Source organism: Ochotona princeps, chromosome 10, assembly GCF_030435755.1.
Source record: "Ochotona princeps isolate mOchPri1 chromosome 10, mOchPri1.hap1, whole genome shotgun sequence".
NCBI lineage: Eukaryota > Metazoa > Chordata > Mammalia > Lagomorpha > Ochotonidae > Ochotona > Ochotona princeps.
The window spans coordinates 74,269,586-74,288,259 of NC_080841.1; the positions used below are offsets into that span (position 1 = coordinate 74,269,586).

Sequence of the window (18,674 nt, forward strand, 5' to 3'; positions counted from 1 at the left end):
CTCTTTGCTGTCACCTGTGTCCTTTGCTCTGCAGTTGAGGACCTGGCAGCCTAGACACGGTGCTGGAACTGGGCTTAGACTCTTCGTGCTTGGGGCTTAACCCTTCCCTCACATATCCCAAGGCTGCAGCAACCCTCTGAAGTCACTGAAGGCCTTTGGAATAGAATCGTAGGCTAGTGGCAATGATCACTCTAGTTGTGGTTCCCAGGACACGCTCTGCAGAGGTGGTTTAGGGGTGGGATGGACTGACTGGTGGAGACGCCACACGTGCTGGAAGCCAGCAGCCCTGGAACTGCACGGTCCACCTGCTTTCAGGCTGAGCTGTAGTGGGTGAGGGGATGTGGAGTAGGAAAAAAATGTAAGATGAAGCCAAAAGGCTCAAGACAGACAGGAAACGGGATTGTGGTAGGCGTGGCTTCTGATCTGCTGCCATACCCAGCTTCTAAGAGCTTGTTCTTCATTTTCTGCATGAGAAATGCCACACAGGAGTGCACTTCAAAAAGTTCAAGGGAGATGGAGTAAAAAGTAAGTTCACTTCGGCACAAACATTTCTGAAACCTGTGCTTGGTTTGTTGTAGCACACATTTTTTTTGAAGACTCCTCAGTGTGTGTGGCTTCTAAAACTTTTACACCAAAATAAACTCACTGATCTCTTCTCCTATGGACTGATTCTGAGGGATATCTGGGCAAGTGGCTTTCATCTTTCGAAGTGACCATGAACCCCATCTTCTCCTACACACCAGAGACCAGAAAATCCTGTCTGCAGGAATGAGGACCATGTCATGCCTGCCCTTGTCCTATCTTTGTTTTTCAACAGAGGGAAGAGGTGAGACAACGGCCGGGGATGCCGTCAGGGCCTGCTGGCCCCAGTGGAGGAAGGGTGTCCCTGGAAGACACATCTCCCGGGTTCTGTGTTCTGGAGGTGGCTCTGATCATGCGTGTGTTTGTCTTGCAGGTAGACCTGGGCCTCCTGCGCTTTGTCACGGCTGTGGGGACACAGGGGGCCATTTCCAAGGAGACCAAGAAGAAATACTTTGTGAAAACATACAGGATAGACATCAGCTCCAATGGGGAGGACTGGATCACTCTGAAGGAAGCCAACAAACCCCTGGTGAGTGTGGCAGCCCCCTTCCACCTGACCATGATTCTGTGTGGTCATACGCATGGTTCCTGTCTGGGCTGATCTGCTTTGTGAGCTGATCTGAAGGGGAAACTGCAATTAGAAGCTTACATGTGACCAAGTAAACTCATGTTTCCCTTTCTAGAAGCCAAGAAGAAATTATTCAGATGTTTCTAGGGAAAGTCAACACTAGCCAGCCACAGTGGCCGACAGCGCTGGGAGCAGCCACTGTGGGTCCCAGCCAGGTGTGGCTTCAGAGGGCATCAGCGCAATCAAGAGTGGCCACAGGGAATGACACTCAGGAGTCACCAGGGCTTGCCAGCATGGGACTGTCCACACAGTCCTCTGAGCCAGGGACCATGGCAGCTGGTTTCCTCTACATTTCTCTCTTCCCACTCCTTTGTTCCTCTGTGTGAGGGGCTGGTTTGTAGAAAGAAGCTCATCACTCACTCCGTGGTTCACATACTGATACACAGGGGTGCTCGGCTGATGGAGCAGTAGGTGTCCGGCGTCACCATGTGGCCCTTGCTGACCATGCAGGCCCCTGCACCTCAACCTTGGTGGCTCAGAACTGAGGAGTTTGCTGTGCTGACCTATTTGAAATCACATACAGATTTGCTAAGTACAGGGCTTAATGAGGACCCAGTCACACTGTCCCCAGAGTTACAAGCCTGTTCTAGAGCCAAGCAAAACAAAGGAGATTGATAAGTATAGCAACAAAACCCAGGGGACCTGAAATTAGGGTTCAGCAAGAGGCCTGTGGATGGGGCCTTGTCTGGGCCAGGGAAAGCCCCCTCCCCACACCATGTAGAGGGAGAGGGTCTGCTCGTTCCCTGGGACTCTGACTTAGGGAAGGCCAGCTATGAGCAAGTGCAAGCACAGCCACTCTGGGGGTGGCAGGTGAGTCCAAGGCCACTACCTGCACCTGGCAGGTGTGGAGCCTGTTTTCCACCCTCATGCTTAGAGGAGATTAAAGGACAAATGTTAACACCAAGTCTGATGACTAATTCTTACTTGAGTACAAGCTGAACTTTCAACCAAAAGCACATTGGTGCTAAGGACATGCCTATACAGGAGAGACGTAGAGAACATGAGAGCTGTGCCTGGTTTTCCGGGCTGTTATCCTTGTGCTGTGGTCCTCGAGGTGCTGGCATGGCCAGAAAGGACATCCAGAGGCACCCTGGCAGCCAGGGCACCCCACAGTGCACACAGCCATGTGACAGTGCACACAGCTGGCACGAGAAGCCCCTGGGCACACAGAAGGGTCGCCAGGACACGTGTGCAGAGAATGAGCATAGCTTCTAAGAAACGTGGACGCACTCCTGTCTGATGCCTTTAGAGCCTGGGAAATTGCCACATCCAGCCAGGGTCTGGTCGCTGTCACTCGCCTTGCCCTTCTCTGCTTTGGGGCTTTTCAAACCCTGGCTGTGACCTCCACACAGCCAGGAAGTGTTGGCCATGTGTGGATCACTCCACAGGTTACAACAGGTGTCCTGGCACAGTCTCAGCCATTGCAAGGCTGCCTCCAGATGATCAGAGCTGCATGTCTTGGACTGACACCTGACCCCTTACAAGGGCACATTGGCTCTCTATGCAGGGCACAAGCACCAAGCCCTCAGCCATCCTCTGTGGCTTTTGTTACAGGAAAATGACCTCATGCAAACCACTTCCCAAGGGGACTTTAGTCAGGCAGAGTTCAAAGGGCATCTTGGACCAGGAAATGTTCAGCTTGGTGTATGGCCTTCCCACTGTGCCAGCCACTTCAGACCAGATGGCTGTTTCCCCAAGCCCTTTCTCCTGATGAGAGACAAGTGTCAGAAACTATGGACCTTCCCTGCATGGCCGCTTGATGAGGCAGGGGTCTCTCTGGCTCAGGTGGGCCCCATTGTACCCTAGGATGAAATCTGAGCTGGTTGTATGGAGAAACAAAAATGGTGCAGCACTGGCCTCCAACCTGGGACTGGGTACAATGCCAGGAAGTGGAACTTCCACTTCTTCCTGGGGCAGGCTGAATGCCCAAGTCACCCATGGTGGCCAGCAGACCCATGCCCAACAGGTTGCTGTAGAATGTGCCACAGCCCCACGTCTGGCACAGCTGTCCCTGCTCACTGGTGAGAACCAGATTCACACCCAAACACGCCTCATCTTTCTTGGAATAAAATGAGCTGTTTTCCAGCTAGACGCCCAGCAAAGCTGACTGTGAGTAGGAAGTCGTTTATAACCCAGCTCTGTCTCACCACCAGAACACAATCTTGCCTGGACCCAGGACAGATTAGCGTGGTTTGAGAGTATTGAGGACAAGTTCTTCTCTCAAGTAATGCAAGCAGAATGGAGAACGCTGCTTGCCCAGCACTGAGTCCAGAAGCACAGTGCAGGTGTCCACACAGCAGACCTTTCTGGATCTCAGCTTTCCTCCTGGGGAAGCAGATGAAAATGCTCTCCACCCCCCGGAAATTCTGCAGTGTCCACGGGCCTGAGGCATGGAGCAACACCTTGCCTCTGTCAATACCAGCCAGCAGTGCCTCCCTGTGAGAACTTCCTGGAGCCGTGGCCACTGCAAACACTGAACACACGACTAGAACATTCTACAGCAGGGGTCTCAGGTTTCCATCCCATAGCCATAACCCAAGCTACCCGTTCCATCTCAACTCCGACAGACATGGTGGTGTTTTTTGGATCTGCCTAAAATGCGAGAAATCTTGTAACAAGAGCCCCTTCCTTATCCACACAGATCTTCCAGGGGAACTCAAACCCCACCGATGTTGTATTAGGAATTTTCCCCAAGCCGCTGATTACACGGTTTGTCCGAATCAGGCCCATGACCTGGGAAACGGGTATATCCATGCGCTTTGAGGTCTATGGCTGCAAGATTACAGGTAAGCACCTGCAACTTGACCCTGGCGTGCCGGTCTATGCAGATGTCTGGATGCAGGGAGGGTGGGATTATACAGAAGCCGGTCAATTCTAGTCGGTGTTTAAGGACACAGACTGTACTTTTGCTTTTTATTTACTTAATTGAGAGGGAGATGGGTGGAGAGAGAAGACATCTGAGCAAGCTCTTCGCCTGCCAGTTCACTCCCCCAAGGGACCACAATAGCCAGTGCTGGGCCAGGCCAGAGCCAGCAGCAGGGACCCTCATCCAGGGCTCCCTCATGAATGCAGGGGCCCAAACACTTGAGCCACTTTCTGCTGCTTTCTCTGGTGCATTAGCAGGGAGCTAGATCAGAAATGGAGCAGCCAGCTGAATAGGCACCTATATGGGATACCGGCACTGCAGGCAGTAGCTTAATCCACTGCTCCACAACACTGGTCCCAGGATGCCAGCAGCTTAGCGCCTTATCCACTAGGCCGAATGCTACCCCAAAAGCATGAGTTTAGGATTTGATAGATCTCGAGTTCAGATCCTACCCTCCTGTTCACCAGACTATCTCTGTACAGTGTAGCTACCCGTCAAAGCCTCGGTTGTCTCCCATGGAAGACATTGCTAGAGGCATGTACCCAGCTGGTGTGCTGTGATCTTGAGTGATATGATGTATGTAGAGTGTCTGGCACAACCTGCTGGATGCAGGCATTTGTTTGGTAGAAGCTTTTTTTCTAGGAGTGTGTAAGCCTCATGGGTACTAGCACCAGAGTTACCCTCTATTCCCTGAGCAGCAGGCACTGATGGGGCCTGTTCCCGGGGCAGGGAGCACTGATGGGGCACTGATGAGACCTGTTTCCAGGGCAGGGGATACTGATGGGTCCTCCTCCCAGGGCAGTGAGCACTGATGGGGCTCGTCCCCAGGGCAGGGGGCACTGAAGAAGCCTCCTCCCAGGCCGGTGGGTACTGACGGGGCCTCCTCCCAGGGCAGTGGGCACTGATGCGGCTCGTTCCCGGGGCAGGGGACACTGATGGAACCTCTTCCCAGGGTAATGGGCACTGACAGGACCTGTTCCCGGGGCAGGGGGCACTGACGGGACTGTGACGGGATGTTCCCAGGGAACTGATGGGGCCTCTGCCCAGGGCAGGGGGCACTGATGGGGACTGTTCCTGGGGCAGGGAGCACTGATGGAGCCTCCACCTGGGACAGGGGACAGTGATGGGGCCTCCTCCCGGGGCAGGGGACACTGACGGGGCCTCCTCCCGGGGCAGGGGACAGTGACGGGGCCTCCTCCCAGGGCAGGGGACACTGATAATTCTTGAGAGTACACAACAGTGAATGAAGTGCTCTGACTTTGGAGGCTGCAGGTGTGACTGCGGTGCAGTGAAGGATAATACTGAGTGGTGGAAATTCTGCCACTCACCACCTGCCCCGACAGTGCCACCTGCGACTTCTCTTTCCCGGCGTCCATTTTTACTGCATCAGTAAACCAAGGCAGACATCCCTATGTAAGTTAAGCTCCCCTCCCCAAGTTGCTGGGCCTCTCAGAGTGGGAGCTGGCGACAGACAGGATTGTGGCATCCCTGCTCCAGGAGATGGACCACAGGTCTCCCCATGTCAGCGGCAAAAGATAGGCAGGACCTCCAGTTTCCACTGTGTCCTGCGCAGCAGGCAGGTCTCTGCTCAGTGTGCTTGTAAAACAACACACAAAACAAACAAAAAGCAAAACAAAAGGAAAACATGCCTAAATCCCCCAGTTACTCTGGCAACCTATCACTTGCTTCTCAGATCTGCAGAGCCCCGGGCCATAGCCTAATTCTTGCACCCAGAAATTGCTTTTTTAGAAACAATAATCCTAGAACGTCCAAAGTGCCCACTGTCGTGTCATCAGAGAGCTGAGGAGAAAGTTGGGTGCCAGCTGAGCACGGTGTGTATGGGTGGCTGACAAGGGGTCACCATCTCTACCTGACAGGGAGTGAGAACAGACCTCTTCACAGGGTCTCCCCACACTCAAGGTCCCCAAAACCCTGTCCCTCTATCCCAGGCTGCTGCTCTGCAAGTCACTGAGCAGCAGCTCAAGGATACCTGTCACAGGTAGTCACTGCTTTTTCATTCCATGAAAGCTGCTGTTAACCAGGTATTTGATTTGCCATTTCATCACAATGTTTCCATGAAAGCTGAGCATGGAGATTTTACTGCAAAGTCAAGTCACAGAAAATAACCACCCAGTCTGCCTTCCCCCCATCCTTGCCAGGATTGGTTCATTGCTTCCTGAACAGGGTGGTCAGGTGAAAAGCAGACTCTCCAGTTAAACCTGAGGCCAGACAGACAGCAAATAACTTAGTATGAGGGTCCATAAAAAGTTCATGGAAAATGCAGTTAAAGGGTATATGGTCATTTTGCTACAAACATTTTTGACGTTCATGCATGAACTTTTCATTTTTGCACCAAAATAAAATTACCTTTAAATTCCGTTTTGCACAAACATGTGGAACCCCTTGTATGTTCCATGTGATACTGGAAACATTTGTGTACCCAGACATTCCTAGTCATTTCTCTGAGGTCCTGGCAGTCAGGCATCCTGCTTCTTGCTCTGCTTGTTTCTTAGTCTGGCAGCCCTGTGTCCACAGGAGCTGTGAGTGGACCCTGCTGTGTGCTCTTCACTGTTGAGTCACATGCTGAGTCACATGTTAAGTTTTGGGCAGGGCAGACTGAGACGCCTCTCGGTGTAGGATAGTCGGCATCTGACTGCAGTGAGGCTGTGTTGGCCCAGTAGGGTCTGGTACCCCCAGGATCCTGGCTGTGGAGGCCAGTGCTACGCTGGAGAAAAGGCATGCCTTGGGTGCAGGTATTATTCTCCTTACCATGTTAATTCTGTTTTCCTCCAAATACTGTGTCCGCATGCCCCATTATGAGCTGGGCCTTGCCTTGCAAAAGCTGATTTGGAGTCAGACAGGTGTGACCACAGTAAGCAAAAATGTATGACTTCTATTTTTAACACCACCATTCATTTACAGGCCATCTGAAAAAAATGATTTTCTCAAGTCCTGTTTTCAATCCTCACTGTCAGGATCCCAGCCCAGAGCGAATACTGTGGCTGAATTACAGGAACAGTGCCTGACATAGTGAGAGCTGCCACCGTGGTGTTAATAAGCTGACTCACTGAGCAAATACTCATTGAGCAGATACCAGGCACAAAGCAGGGCGTAAACAGTCACGGAAAATAAAACGGCAACTTGGTTCATGTCCTTGGAGGACCTAAGTCCTAGAAAAGCTGAGAGCAGCCCAAAGATGGGAATGCAGCCGTGGCCCTTCATTGCTGAGAGTCCTATGAGGGGAAGTGAGCCCACAGCATGCATCTGAAAAGAGTCAGGGAGTCAGCAGTTAACAGAGGGACTGAGGGAGGGCAGGAGGCAAATGGCATGCAGGACAAGGAAGCACATTGTTTGAAAGCAGAATTGCATTGTTCGTAAAAGCAGTTACCACTGATGCAGACGTGCGGTATATCACCAGGGCTGCTCTAGGAGTGTGGGGCCTTATCACTTCAGCTGCAACAGCAGGTGTGCTGGGCATGTTCATTTATACCACTGAAAGTATTTTGGATGTATGTCACCTGGGCTAAGCAGGTGTGTTGAACATTGTATCACTTACATTGCTGCAGGTAGATAGGGAATTATGTCCCCGGGGTTGCCATGTTTGTTAGTTGTTGTCACTTGGGCTGCAGCAGGTGTGTTGGGCTGTGTCACCTGGGCTGAGCAGCTGTGTTGGGCTGTGTCACCTGGACTGAGCAGCTGTGTTGGGCCTGTGTCACCTGGGCTGAGCAGGTGTGTTGGGCTGTGTCACCTGGGCTGAGCAGCTGTGTTGGGCTGTGTCACCTGGACTGAGCAGCTCTGTTGGGCCTGTGTCACCTGGGCTGAGCAGCTGTGTTGGGCTGTGTCACCTGGGCTGAGCAGCTGTGTTGGGCCTGTGTCACCTGGGCTGAGCAGCTCTGTTGGGCCTGTGTCACCTGGGCTGAGCAGCTGTGTTGGAGCTATGTCAGCTGGACTGGAGCAAAGCAGCTGTGTTGAGTTTTGCATCACCATCATTGCTTCAGGTGTTTGGATGTTTTATGTCACTTGGATTCCTGCAAGCATATCGGGTATTGTTTCATGTGGGTTGCAGGATACATAGGCTATCCAAGCCTTCAGGATCTTAGATCTAGCCAAGGATGCAGGGCCACAACCTGAGGCCTCTCAATGAAGTTGAATACTGGCTTGGGCTCCTCCTGTGCCAGTTGTCATGGTTCTGGGATGGGAGAGCTCAGGGTTAGCTCAGGTTGTCTGGGACATTTTCCCCATGAGCCATCAGCAGGGACTTGACATCTGGGGATCTAGTCTCTGTGTCCTGGAGCAAGAAGGGTTTGGGGAGAGGCAGTGGCCAAGGTGCCGCAGGCCAGGAAGGGTTAGCCTGACAGGCCTGTGCTCAGCACTGGGCAACACAAACACAGGGCACCCGAAAGGGTCCTAATGGAGCTGGATGGACAGGGTTCTTCATATGTGAGAGGCAGAGACAGACAGACTCAGAGACACAATTTTGATCATCCTAGGTAATGTGGAGTCTGGCTAGGTTAAGACCCTTATTTTCTTTTTTCATTGTTATTGTGGCAGAAGACACAAAACATCGATTTTAGCACTTCTGCAAGGTTCAGGTGTGCAGCTGGGTCTCATGGAGCCCTGGTGATACTGTTGTGTCATCCAAGCAGACCCTTGCACCCACTGAACACGGCTGGTCATCCTCCTCCTCCCTGGCCACTGCCACCCATTTGGCCCTGCCATGTGACTGTTCTGGAGCCTCCGGGCTAGGATCCCATACATGGGTCCCCCTGTGTTAGGATCAGCACCATGCACCCTCTGTGTCCATCTTGTTCCACACAGCCACTCAGGATTCTACATGTGAGATTGATGTGACAAGAACAGCTTGAGGAAAGTTACGGTGTGGTTGCCACTCATAGACCTGGGTATGGGATGAGACCAGGGCACCATTTAGTGCTGTGACCTGGCACTGCTTGGGTCAGGATCGTGCCAAAGACATGGAGGCTACAAACAGACCCAAGATTGGCAGGACAGAATTGGGAGCTAGGAAAAGACCATCTGACTGGGCATGGATCAGCTGCGTGGTCATGTGGTCAAGGAAAGTGCAGGCTGGGTCAGTCAGGGAACAGTGCCTGATGTCCTTGGTTGGCGCAGACTCTGATGCAGTCAGGCTACTGCTCAAGATGCCCATATCCCATTTGAAATGCAGCATTCCTGAGAGGTGACGCAAGTCCTTGGGTGCCTGCTCCAACGTAGAAGACCCAGATTCAGTTCCTGGCTCCTGCCTGGTCCAGCCCTGGTTGACATGGGCATTGGGGGAGAAACAGCCAGTGGATGGAAGATCTATTCGTCCCTATTAGTCTTTCAGATAAATTGAAAATTGACCAATGAAGACTCTGCTCATGGCAGGAAAAACCAGGGTGGGGAAGTCACCATGCACTTTACCTTGGCCTGCCTCTTCTGCTGTCTCGCATTTTATCTCCTCACCATCTCCTCACCTTTCTCTCAGGCTTGTACTTATTTCTTTACTTCCCGCACCCATCCAGGATGCACTTGTTGATGGCTTGTTGCTGGGCTATGAGCTGGTGAGCAGAGTGCTCAGGGATGACAAGGGTGTGAGGGAAAGGAGGCTGCAGGTGGGATAGTAAGCCCCACAGGACACTTGGAGGCAGCCTCGGTGCCCACATTGCGTCCTGCCTCTCATTGTCCACTGCCACTTCCTTCCACGCACAGATTACCCCTGCTCCGGGATGCTGGGCATGGTATCCGGGCTCATTTCTGACTCCCAGATCACAGCCTCCAACCAGGGGGACCGGAACTGGATGCCCGAGAACGTGCGCCTGGTGACAAGCCGGTCCGGCTGGGCCCTGCCTCCTACATCCCATCCCTACACCAATGAGTGGCTCCAGGTGGACCTGGGTGAGGAGAAGCTGGTACGAGGCATCATCGTGCAAGGGGGCAAGCACCGGGAGAACAAGGTGTTCATGAAGAAGTTCAAGATCGGGCACAGCCACAATGGTTCCGACTGGAGGATGATCATGGATGACAGCAAGCGCAAGGCCAAGGTGAGGACTGGGCAGGGCCCGGAGGGGAGGTCTTCCTCATGGCCATGTTCGAACAGAGGGACCCAGCTTTGCCACCCAGGAAACCCCATCTCAGTCCCTGCGGCCCCACAATCCCAGGGAAGATGGGAACGGGAGTGGAGCGTGAAGTTTGAGATAGGCAGAGAAGGCTTGAGTGACAATGCCCTTGTCCCCACGGGGAAGGGCCGACTATAACCCAGGACTCAGAAACTGGGTGACCATCCCAAAGCATACACCTTCCAGACATCCACTAGGTCAGATGGATCCCCACCCTTCCATCACTGATCCCTCAGGCAGCTGCACTGTTTGGCCTTGCGGTTGGTCACTTGGTAACTGGGGGGATGGTGCCTGCAGTGTGAGTGTCAGCTACCAGCCTTACCAAGTGGGCCATCTACATCCAGTACCCCTTACCTGGGTCTTTGCCCACCCTCACTCCTGGCTCTGAAATGGAGCTACTCAGGGGACCTATGCCAGGGAATAGTGCATGGAAAATAGAATTAAGAAAGAACCTTTATTTTGGTATAGGAATTTTTGGAAACCACGTAGTTTCTCATAGCAACATTCCGTGAGCCTGCCATAGACCCTTTGCACACACACACACGTGTGTGTGTGTTTTTATCTGTGAAAGAGGTTAATGACAGAACCTGTCTTCTGGGGTCACTTTGAGAATGTGAGGAGTTCATGAGTTTTAAGTACTAGGTCAGTGCTGTAGGAGGCCATTCCCAGAGGCAGATCAGCTCCTTCTCCCCAGTCCTCCCTCCTTTGGGACCAGGCGTGAGGCTGGAAGAGGTGGGTGTTGCACTGGGCCATCTCCCTTCCATTCTCCACTCTCTTAGGTTCGTTCCACTGCGGGCTGTGATGCTCCTGTCTGTCAGTACAGAAAATAGAGTGAAATCCTGGCGGGGGTGGGGAGGTAGTTTACCTGCAATGACCCAGTCAGCCATGCTTGGGGCGCAGCTATCACAGTGGGGCCAAGTCCATGTTCTCGGGTAAATGGTGTAGGCACTCTTCAGTTTATCTGAAGAGGCCAGCTCCTTGGACAGCCACAGCCCAGGGTGAGCCTTGGTGGGAGGATTATATCCCTGAACAGAACTAGAAAACAGCAGGAGTTGCTCCCCAGCCCTCCCTCCCCACCACGCCTCAGGGAGGTGGCAGTCCCCTGGGATGTCCCCCACTGTCTCCTTCAACCCTCAGCCCTATGTACCCCTTCTCCAGCACAAGTGGGAGTGTCCACACTTCCTATCTGGTTCGTTGAAGGGAAGTCAGCCATGCCTCTGCCCCTGCCCTTCTACGAGTTCCAAGAAGCTAGCACAAGCAAGGTCCCTACAAGCTGACCGCTCTCCTCCTGTCCCCAGTCTTTCGAGGGCAACAGCAACTATGACACGCCTGAACTGCGGACATTCCCACCACTGCCCACGCGTTTCATCAGGATATACCCAGAGAGGGCCACGCACGGTGGACTGGGGCTGCGCATGGAGCTGCTGGGCTGTGAGCTGGAAGGTACCGTGGCTTCCCTCTCCACACAGCTGAGCCTTGGCAGGCCACCCCTCCCAGGGGCCAGATGCCTGATTCAGTGAGGCCCAGCATCCAGCCCATGTCCCAGGAGGCAGCTCTTCTCACCCCGCTACTCGCTCAGCTCTAGTTGTGGTCATGGGTGCTGTCAGTCAATCTGACCAAGTGTAATTCTCAGGTCAGGGACCCTCCATGGCATCACATACGTCCACAATTGTGCCATCTAGCCCTAGACACCACCTTGGTTCCAGGAAAGAGACCCAAGGGCCTCCAGGGTCTTGCATTTCTATGCTGGTGGTGAGATTACCATAGGCCAGTAAGAAACAGCAAGTGGGGCACTAGGAATTTCCAATGGACTCTGAGCTGCTGCTGCAGGGAACAGCTTTACAGGGAGAGCGACTGAGGCTCACTCTCCCACACACACACACAACAAGTCAAGGCCACACCAAGGACAAACCCTACTCACACTCCAACAGACAATCTGTGGCCCTTTGGCAGAGAAGTGTGGACCCTTGCAAGGGGAGACCCTGGCCATGGTGCAGGTCTCGGCTTGGGAGATGGTGGGCACGAGTGGTTGAAAAGGCTGAGCTGTCGGCCCTTGGCTAGGTTGGTTCTGAATGAATAGAGACGCAGGAGAGAGGAAGTAACCGCTGATGTGGTTGTCCTGAGCTGCAGGGTAACCACCACCGGCTCTAGTTGGCCAAAGTGGAGTTCTGTTGCTCATGACTCCAGTTGCAAGCCCTGCTTGAATGCCCATGTTTCACCCTGTTCTGTGGCAAGCACCTGAGTCTGCCCTTCTGTGAGTGTCCGTTCCACTGGTAGCTCATATGTTTATCTAAGACACAGATAGTTAATTCAAATAGGAAATGGGGCAGAGTGAGCATCCATTTTCTACATTTTCAGCGTCATGCACGCTGCACTGGGCCACTCTTGACAGACACAAAGAAAGCAGACAATAGGTGAAACAAGCAGAGAATGCAAAGGACTGAGAAGTCACATATCGTGTGGAGCCTCAGGAAGACACTGGATCAGAGGCCATTGTCAGATGGCCAGAGAGGACTCCATGCTGCAATGATAATGGCCTCGAGTGCTCAGAACACACTCGGTCTTCCTAGGACCAACAGACATGTCTCAGTGGCGAGCTTGTTTGCTGCCATGCATGGTGGAGCATTTGGAGAAATTTAAACTTGGTTGTTCCTTTTTTAAAGATTTGTTTGAAATCCATAGAGACAGAGATCTTTCATTCACTTTCCAAAGGGCTACCTGGGGCTTCCACATGGGTACGGGGACCCAGGAACTTGGATCAGTAGCAGGGAATTGGATTGCAAGTGGAGCAGCCAGGACTTGAACCAGTGGTCCTATGAGATACTGGTGGCACAGGCCACAGCTTACCCTGCTGCAGCACAACTCCAGAGCTCAAACGTAGCTGTTTCTACATTTATCTTACCTCTGCTGAATACTGAAGCGCAGTGATTCAAGGTCAAGGTTCTGTTGAGGAAGCAGCAGTACCCCTCAGGGCTGGACAAGAACAGACCTGTCTCCCGAGTCCTCACTCCGCACATATCGTATGGTTCTCAACCATGCAAAAACATGATACATCATCTCAAGCCCCATACAGTGAAGTATGATAGTGAAACTGTGAAATGTTAACAGATTGCAAAAATGGGTAATAAGTTGTGGAGCAAAGCAGACTACACTAAGTGTAAGGACTTCAAAAGCCACCTAGGATTAACACTAGTGACCACAGATGTGAAGACAATGCTGGGGCAAGGGAGCAGAGAGGGACATGAGAAGGGGGACTGCAGCCCCACAGGAAGTTCTCCACCCAGGGTGGATTCAGGCACTTCTTAGAGTGGGGATGATGCCATGAGTCAGACGCCAGTTCAGGATCTGGGATGGGGCCTCAGATGCCAGGTGCTGGCGGCCCCCTACCTGGCTGCAGCCATGCCAACCCCCAATCCTAATGTGTGGTTTTGTTTTAGCACCCACGGCAGGGCCAACCACCCCCAATGGGAACCCAGTAGATGAGTGTGATGATGACCAGGCCACCTGCCACAGCGGCACAGGGGATGATCTCCAGCTCACAGGTGAGCCGCCATCTCCCCTTTCCGTGTCACATTGAGTCCGCCCGTTCTGTGGCCCAGGGGACATTGGTGGGGCGGGGGGTTCACTTGCTCTGTCACCATGACAACTGTGGCAGTCCCAGTCACCAAGGTTAATTGCTCAAAGCCAAAGGCTGGGGATGAAAATGGCTTTGGGGCTCTAGGAGCTGAGATCTCATCCTCTTCCATTTCCTCCCTGACATAACCATGCCCCTTCAAAGGCTGTTTCTGATAGGCCCTCATTCCAAGATGCAACTTTTAGGGTGGGGTTTTATCAATCATTTCCTGTCAGTACACGCACAACTGTCTCCTTATCCCCTCCAACAGGTGAGCAGTACCAGGGCCTTGCTGACTCACGTACAACTCAAGGAGCCACAAAGTGTCAGGCAGGTGCCAAGATGGGACTGTGGCCATTAACGGCATCCCAGGGACCTCTACCCAGGTCAAACATGGTTTCATGTGATTTCCAATTTTCACAGGAGGTCAAAACAACCCCAAATGCTGGTCTGAGGGTCTCAGAGCTCAAGGGACAGACTGTCATGAGGCAAGTCAGAGGACATGACCCTCAGACCAGACCATAGATGGGGCCCCCCAGGAACATGCATTCACCACCCGGAGGTAAAACAGCCTGCACATAGATGCCCTACCTGGAACCTCACCTTCCAATGGCCAGGAGAACCTCTACCCCCTCATCCCTCTGGCCAGTCAACACCACACTGTTGCTGCTCCTGAGTGCAGGTCCAGTGCAGAATGGTTTACAGAGCGCATGGAGGCAAGCCAGATGCTGCGGACTCATGCAACTGCTGCCAGCAATGGCTCCACCATTGCCCCTCTCACGTCGGAGAAGCCTCACATCACAGGGGATCTTTTCTCGTTGCCCCACGGAAGATTACTAACATGGCCAAGGATGTTGATCAAAGGCAAATATCAGGACATACTCCTCACATCAGAACCAGCTGCAGACTCGTTTCTGAAAGAAAAAAAAAAATTTGGAAAGTTCATGACTGGATCTTTTTGAAACTGAAGTCTGTGACTCCAACAGGGCAGGCTTTGTCCTGAGTGGCTGCACAGGGAACGAGACAGGTAGAAAATGCATCATTGATGGAAGAGGCAGGGACAGTTTTGTGCAGGCTAACGTTGGGCTTCAGCTTCACCTTCAGCCCATTTTCTCAGGCTGAAATATGAAACAGGTGCAGACACTGCCCCTGTAAAGGTGTGGCTGTGCCCCTGCAGCAGGTGTACCTGGGTCCGGAAGGGAGAGCCACCCATTAAGTCCACTTCCAGCACTGAAGCTGTTGGTTGTTCTTTGCTGTAAAAAACAAAAGGTGGGCGTATATGAGGGGCCTCACAAAGTTCATGGGTCCAAGTCCATGCTTGATTTGTCATAATACATCTTTTCCAAGAACTTCACTAATCCCCCAGTAAGTAACAGGTAGACCAAGGTTGTTCTCTAACCCTGCTGGGCAGAGACAGGAAGAGTGAGGCCAGGGCTGTGTCTTCCAGCGCTTCATTCCTGTGCATGGACAACTAGGTATCTCCTGCTGAACAAAGAGGGTCAGCCCTGACACAAGAGGTACCAGGAGGCCACAACGCACCTTGGAGCCATGTGTCCCCAATGCAGAACCTAGCCTATGACCTGTAAGAAACCTGGTCACACATGCACCACTTTATCAGCAAGAATGCACTCCTCAACTCGTTCTCCTCTGACAGGAGAACTAAATGCTAAAGCCGTGTGCCTCCCTCCACTTCTACCACTACAGACGCCCTTGGAAACCCTTGGTACACATGATCTCTCTTCTTCTGCCTCTCATCCCGACAGTTGGTTCTAGCATCCTAAAACCATCTTGAGAGCACAATTTGAAGTGGGAGCTATATCCTAACACCGTACCTGCAGGAGGTGCAGGGAGCCTGGACTGCAGCACTACCGGAAGGGCAGAGCTCAAGGCCATAACCCTACAGATCCTGGTTCTCAGGTCCAGATGGATGCGGGGACAGGAAGCTGTGAGTGGAGCAAGTGTCAGGCTGCAGTGCCTCCTGGACAAGTCTGAGAAGATGTCTCCACTGCAGGGGAAATGGATGCAAGAGGAGAAGGCAGGCAAACAGAGGCTGCAGCCCAGCCCCATGGTCAGAGTGTTATCCGGGTCTCTCCCCCACATGCTTGGCAGCACAAGTGTCCTTGGGAAAAGCTAACAGTTCCAGCAGCAAAGGAAGGGAGATTGCATCAACTCTAGCCTCTGCAAGAGCAAACACACCAGGCTGCAGCTCCCTGAAGCACCATCTGACACCGTGGGAGCCGTCTGCAGCACTGAAGCCAAGCTTCATACCCTGGATGGCACAGCCCTGCTCATCATGCTTGCACACCACGCTTGGTGGGAGAAGCACCACAGGAAGCGGGTCTCGGACTGTTCCAGCTTCCCATGTGCCTGTAAAGGGACTGGCCGAGAGGGCATTCCACGGTTTCTCGCCACAAGCCCATGCCGCATCTATGCCGTGAGCCTTGGAGATGACTGGAGAGCTGGCATAGCCTCAGTGCCAGACGCAGCTGCAGGATAAGTGCATTGTGTTGCCAGAGCAGAGCTTGTGCAAAAGGGAGTGTCACGAAACAGCACGTGCAGGCCTCTCGGTCCCTTTTCCTCCAGGCTAGTTTTAGAACCTTCATCTCTGAGCAGCATCTACCATTTCGATTTCAAGGAATTTTAAGGTGTTGGGGAAGGAACTACAAGTGTGCCTGCTATGGCAGTGAGCAGTTCAAGGGAAATGGTGCCATGGTAGTGTGTCTGGCAGACTCCCTGCAGGAGTGCCAACTCTGACAGGCACATGGCTTGTAACACTTCCTTTCCCTCTCTCACGTTCCGATTTTGTCTTGCAGGTGGCACCACTGTGTTGAGCACGGAGAAACCCACAGTGATAGACAGCACCATCCAATCAGGTAAATCCAGAATGCAGAAGGGTGAGCAAGGGTGGCCATCCTGGGCCCTGCTGGGTGTCTTCCTGCCTCTCCACTGCAGCCATCGCAACATAGGAGCAGCCCTGGCCTGCCCTACTTACTTTGTTTAGACGCACATCTAGGACCCAGCATGTCTGAAAATTCCAGGCAGGACTTTGTCAGGCAGCAGCCCAGACAGCAGAGTGGGCCAGCACTGACTCCCCTGAGCTGGCACAAGGACAAGGTGTTGCCAGTGAGCATGCTCAGGAAATCGCAGTTGGGGACAGTGGGCAGCAGGGGGAGCAGAGGCTCCTCTTTGTTTGCTTGACCTGCTGGCAAGGTCTACCCAGAAGCACACGGGGTTTGCCTTCTCAGGCCAGCTCCCTGCAACACACACACACACACACACACACACCCCACACCCCTTTGTGCCTTCATGGTCATCTGTGAGAGTCGTGGGAGGGGATGTCATACCCCAGAGCTGGGGGCAGGACTAAACCACAGAACGAGCTTCCCTCTGAGGGAACTTAATCTCAGAGTTCCCACCCCTCCGTGCAGTTCAAACCCCCCCAGAGAGGAGAAACCACATGACTTGTGACCCAAACTCCCACGATGCTGTGGTCGCACACATGGCTTACGAGTGGTGAGGTGTGACCTTGCGGTCTGAGCAAGGCTGAAGCCTCCCAGGACAGCCCTGCCCGTGCCCCTGTGGCTGCCCCTGCCTGGGCCCTGTCTGTGGTTTTCTGCCTGGCTGCCTGTGACCCTTAGGTGGGCAGAGAGCGAGCTGAGCAGTTGAGTTCTGCTCTCTGCTGTCCTGCAGTTTCCTCTCTGGCCTGTGGGGACAGGCAAAGCTCTGTGAGAGGAGCTGGGATCAGGACAAAGCTCTGGCATAAGGCAGCTGGGGAGCTGCCTCCAGTCCAAGACCAGAGGACCCTTTCTGTGTGCTGAGGGCTGAGATCTGGCTCATGAGTGACCACAAGGTCACTGACCTCCTGGGCTTACTGCAGAGCTGTAGACCAGCAGGTGCCAGCAAGGGCCCAGGGTGGGTACGTGGTCACCGCCCAGCAGGACCCCTCACGCCCACCATCAGCACAAGTTGAGGTCCCCACCCAGCTTCCTGTTGGGGCAGTCTTGGCCAGCTGAACAGTCTGTTCAGAGTGCTTGGCCAGGTCACTTGACTTCCTGTTTTTCCATTGTCTGAGTCTGAGTCCTGACTCTGGGCTCAGAGACTCTGCCTGCCGGTGCTGGCCTGTCTGGAGAAGTCAAGCCAGTCTCCTGCTGGTGCTGGCCTGTCTGGAGGAGTCAAGCCAGTCTCCTGCTCGTCCAGGGGCTGCACAGATACCCATCAGGACCTGGGTGCTAAAGGCCTCCCACACAGATCAGGCCTGCGATTCCACCATGCTTCAGCTGTCAAGCCCAGCCAGGGCCCGAGAATTCATTCAGAGGGCTCCTATCCCTGTGGTGAACTCAGGGCATGGGACGCTCCTGTGCTGGCACTGCACACAGGACACTCTGCTAGGAGCTAATGGGACGGAGTGCTGCATCTAGCTGTGTCCAGAATAGGGGTTGGGGGGACACCCTCTACACTCTTAGTGACTTCCCAACCTGCATCCCTGCTGGTCTGGCCAGCAGGGGCAGCATGTGCGTGAGCCCATGCTCAGAAGTGGTTTTGAACATGGTATGTAGCACTTAGATCCTGCTAGCCCTGCATGTAGAGACTGTCTGTGTATTTCAAGATCAGGAAAGGACTAGGACGGATGCCTGCCAACAGATTCAGCCAGGATCCCCTGTGGCTGCAGGGTGATGCTCATGGAAGTGAGGGTGCTACTGCTGGGTGTTTAGTGCATTCGAATAGTAACGTTTCCCGCTCCCCTGCTTTCCCTCCCTCTCTCCTTTCTCTTGTATGTGTGTGGATATTCCCTGTGTTTCGTCACCTTTCTAAGCCAGTCCTGAGCTAACAGCACTGAGTGACCCCTCTCTGATGAAGCACGCTGCTTTG

General features: G+C 53.3%; 1 protein-coding gene across 2 annotated transcripts in view; it reads left to right on the top strand.

Moving 5' to 3' along the window:
* Positions 1-18,674, top strand: part of NRP1 (neuropilin 1) — a 99,036-nt gene that overhangs the window by 69,796 nt on the left and 10,566 nt on the right. For both annotated transcript variants that reach the window (XM_004588417.2, XM_004588418.2), the window contains exons 7-12: positions 956-1,111; positions 3,852-3,996; positions 9,786-10,117; positions 11,491-11,635; positions 13,630-13,734; positions 16,619-16,678. In XM_004588417.2, the coding sequence (XP_004588474.2) occupies positions 956-1,111; positions 3,852-3,996; positions 9,786-10,117; positions 11,491-11,635; positions 13,630-13,734; positions 16,619-16,678 (943 nt within the window). The remainder of the gene's footprint in view (positions 1-955; positions 1,112-3,851; positions 3,997-9,785; positions 10,118-11,490; positions 11,636-13,629; positions 13,735-16,618; positions 16,679-18,674) is intronic.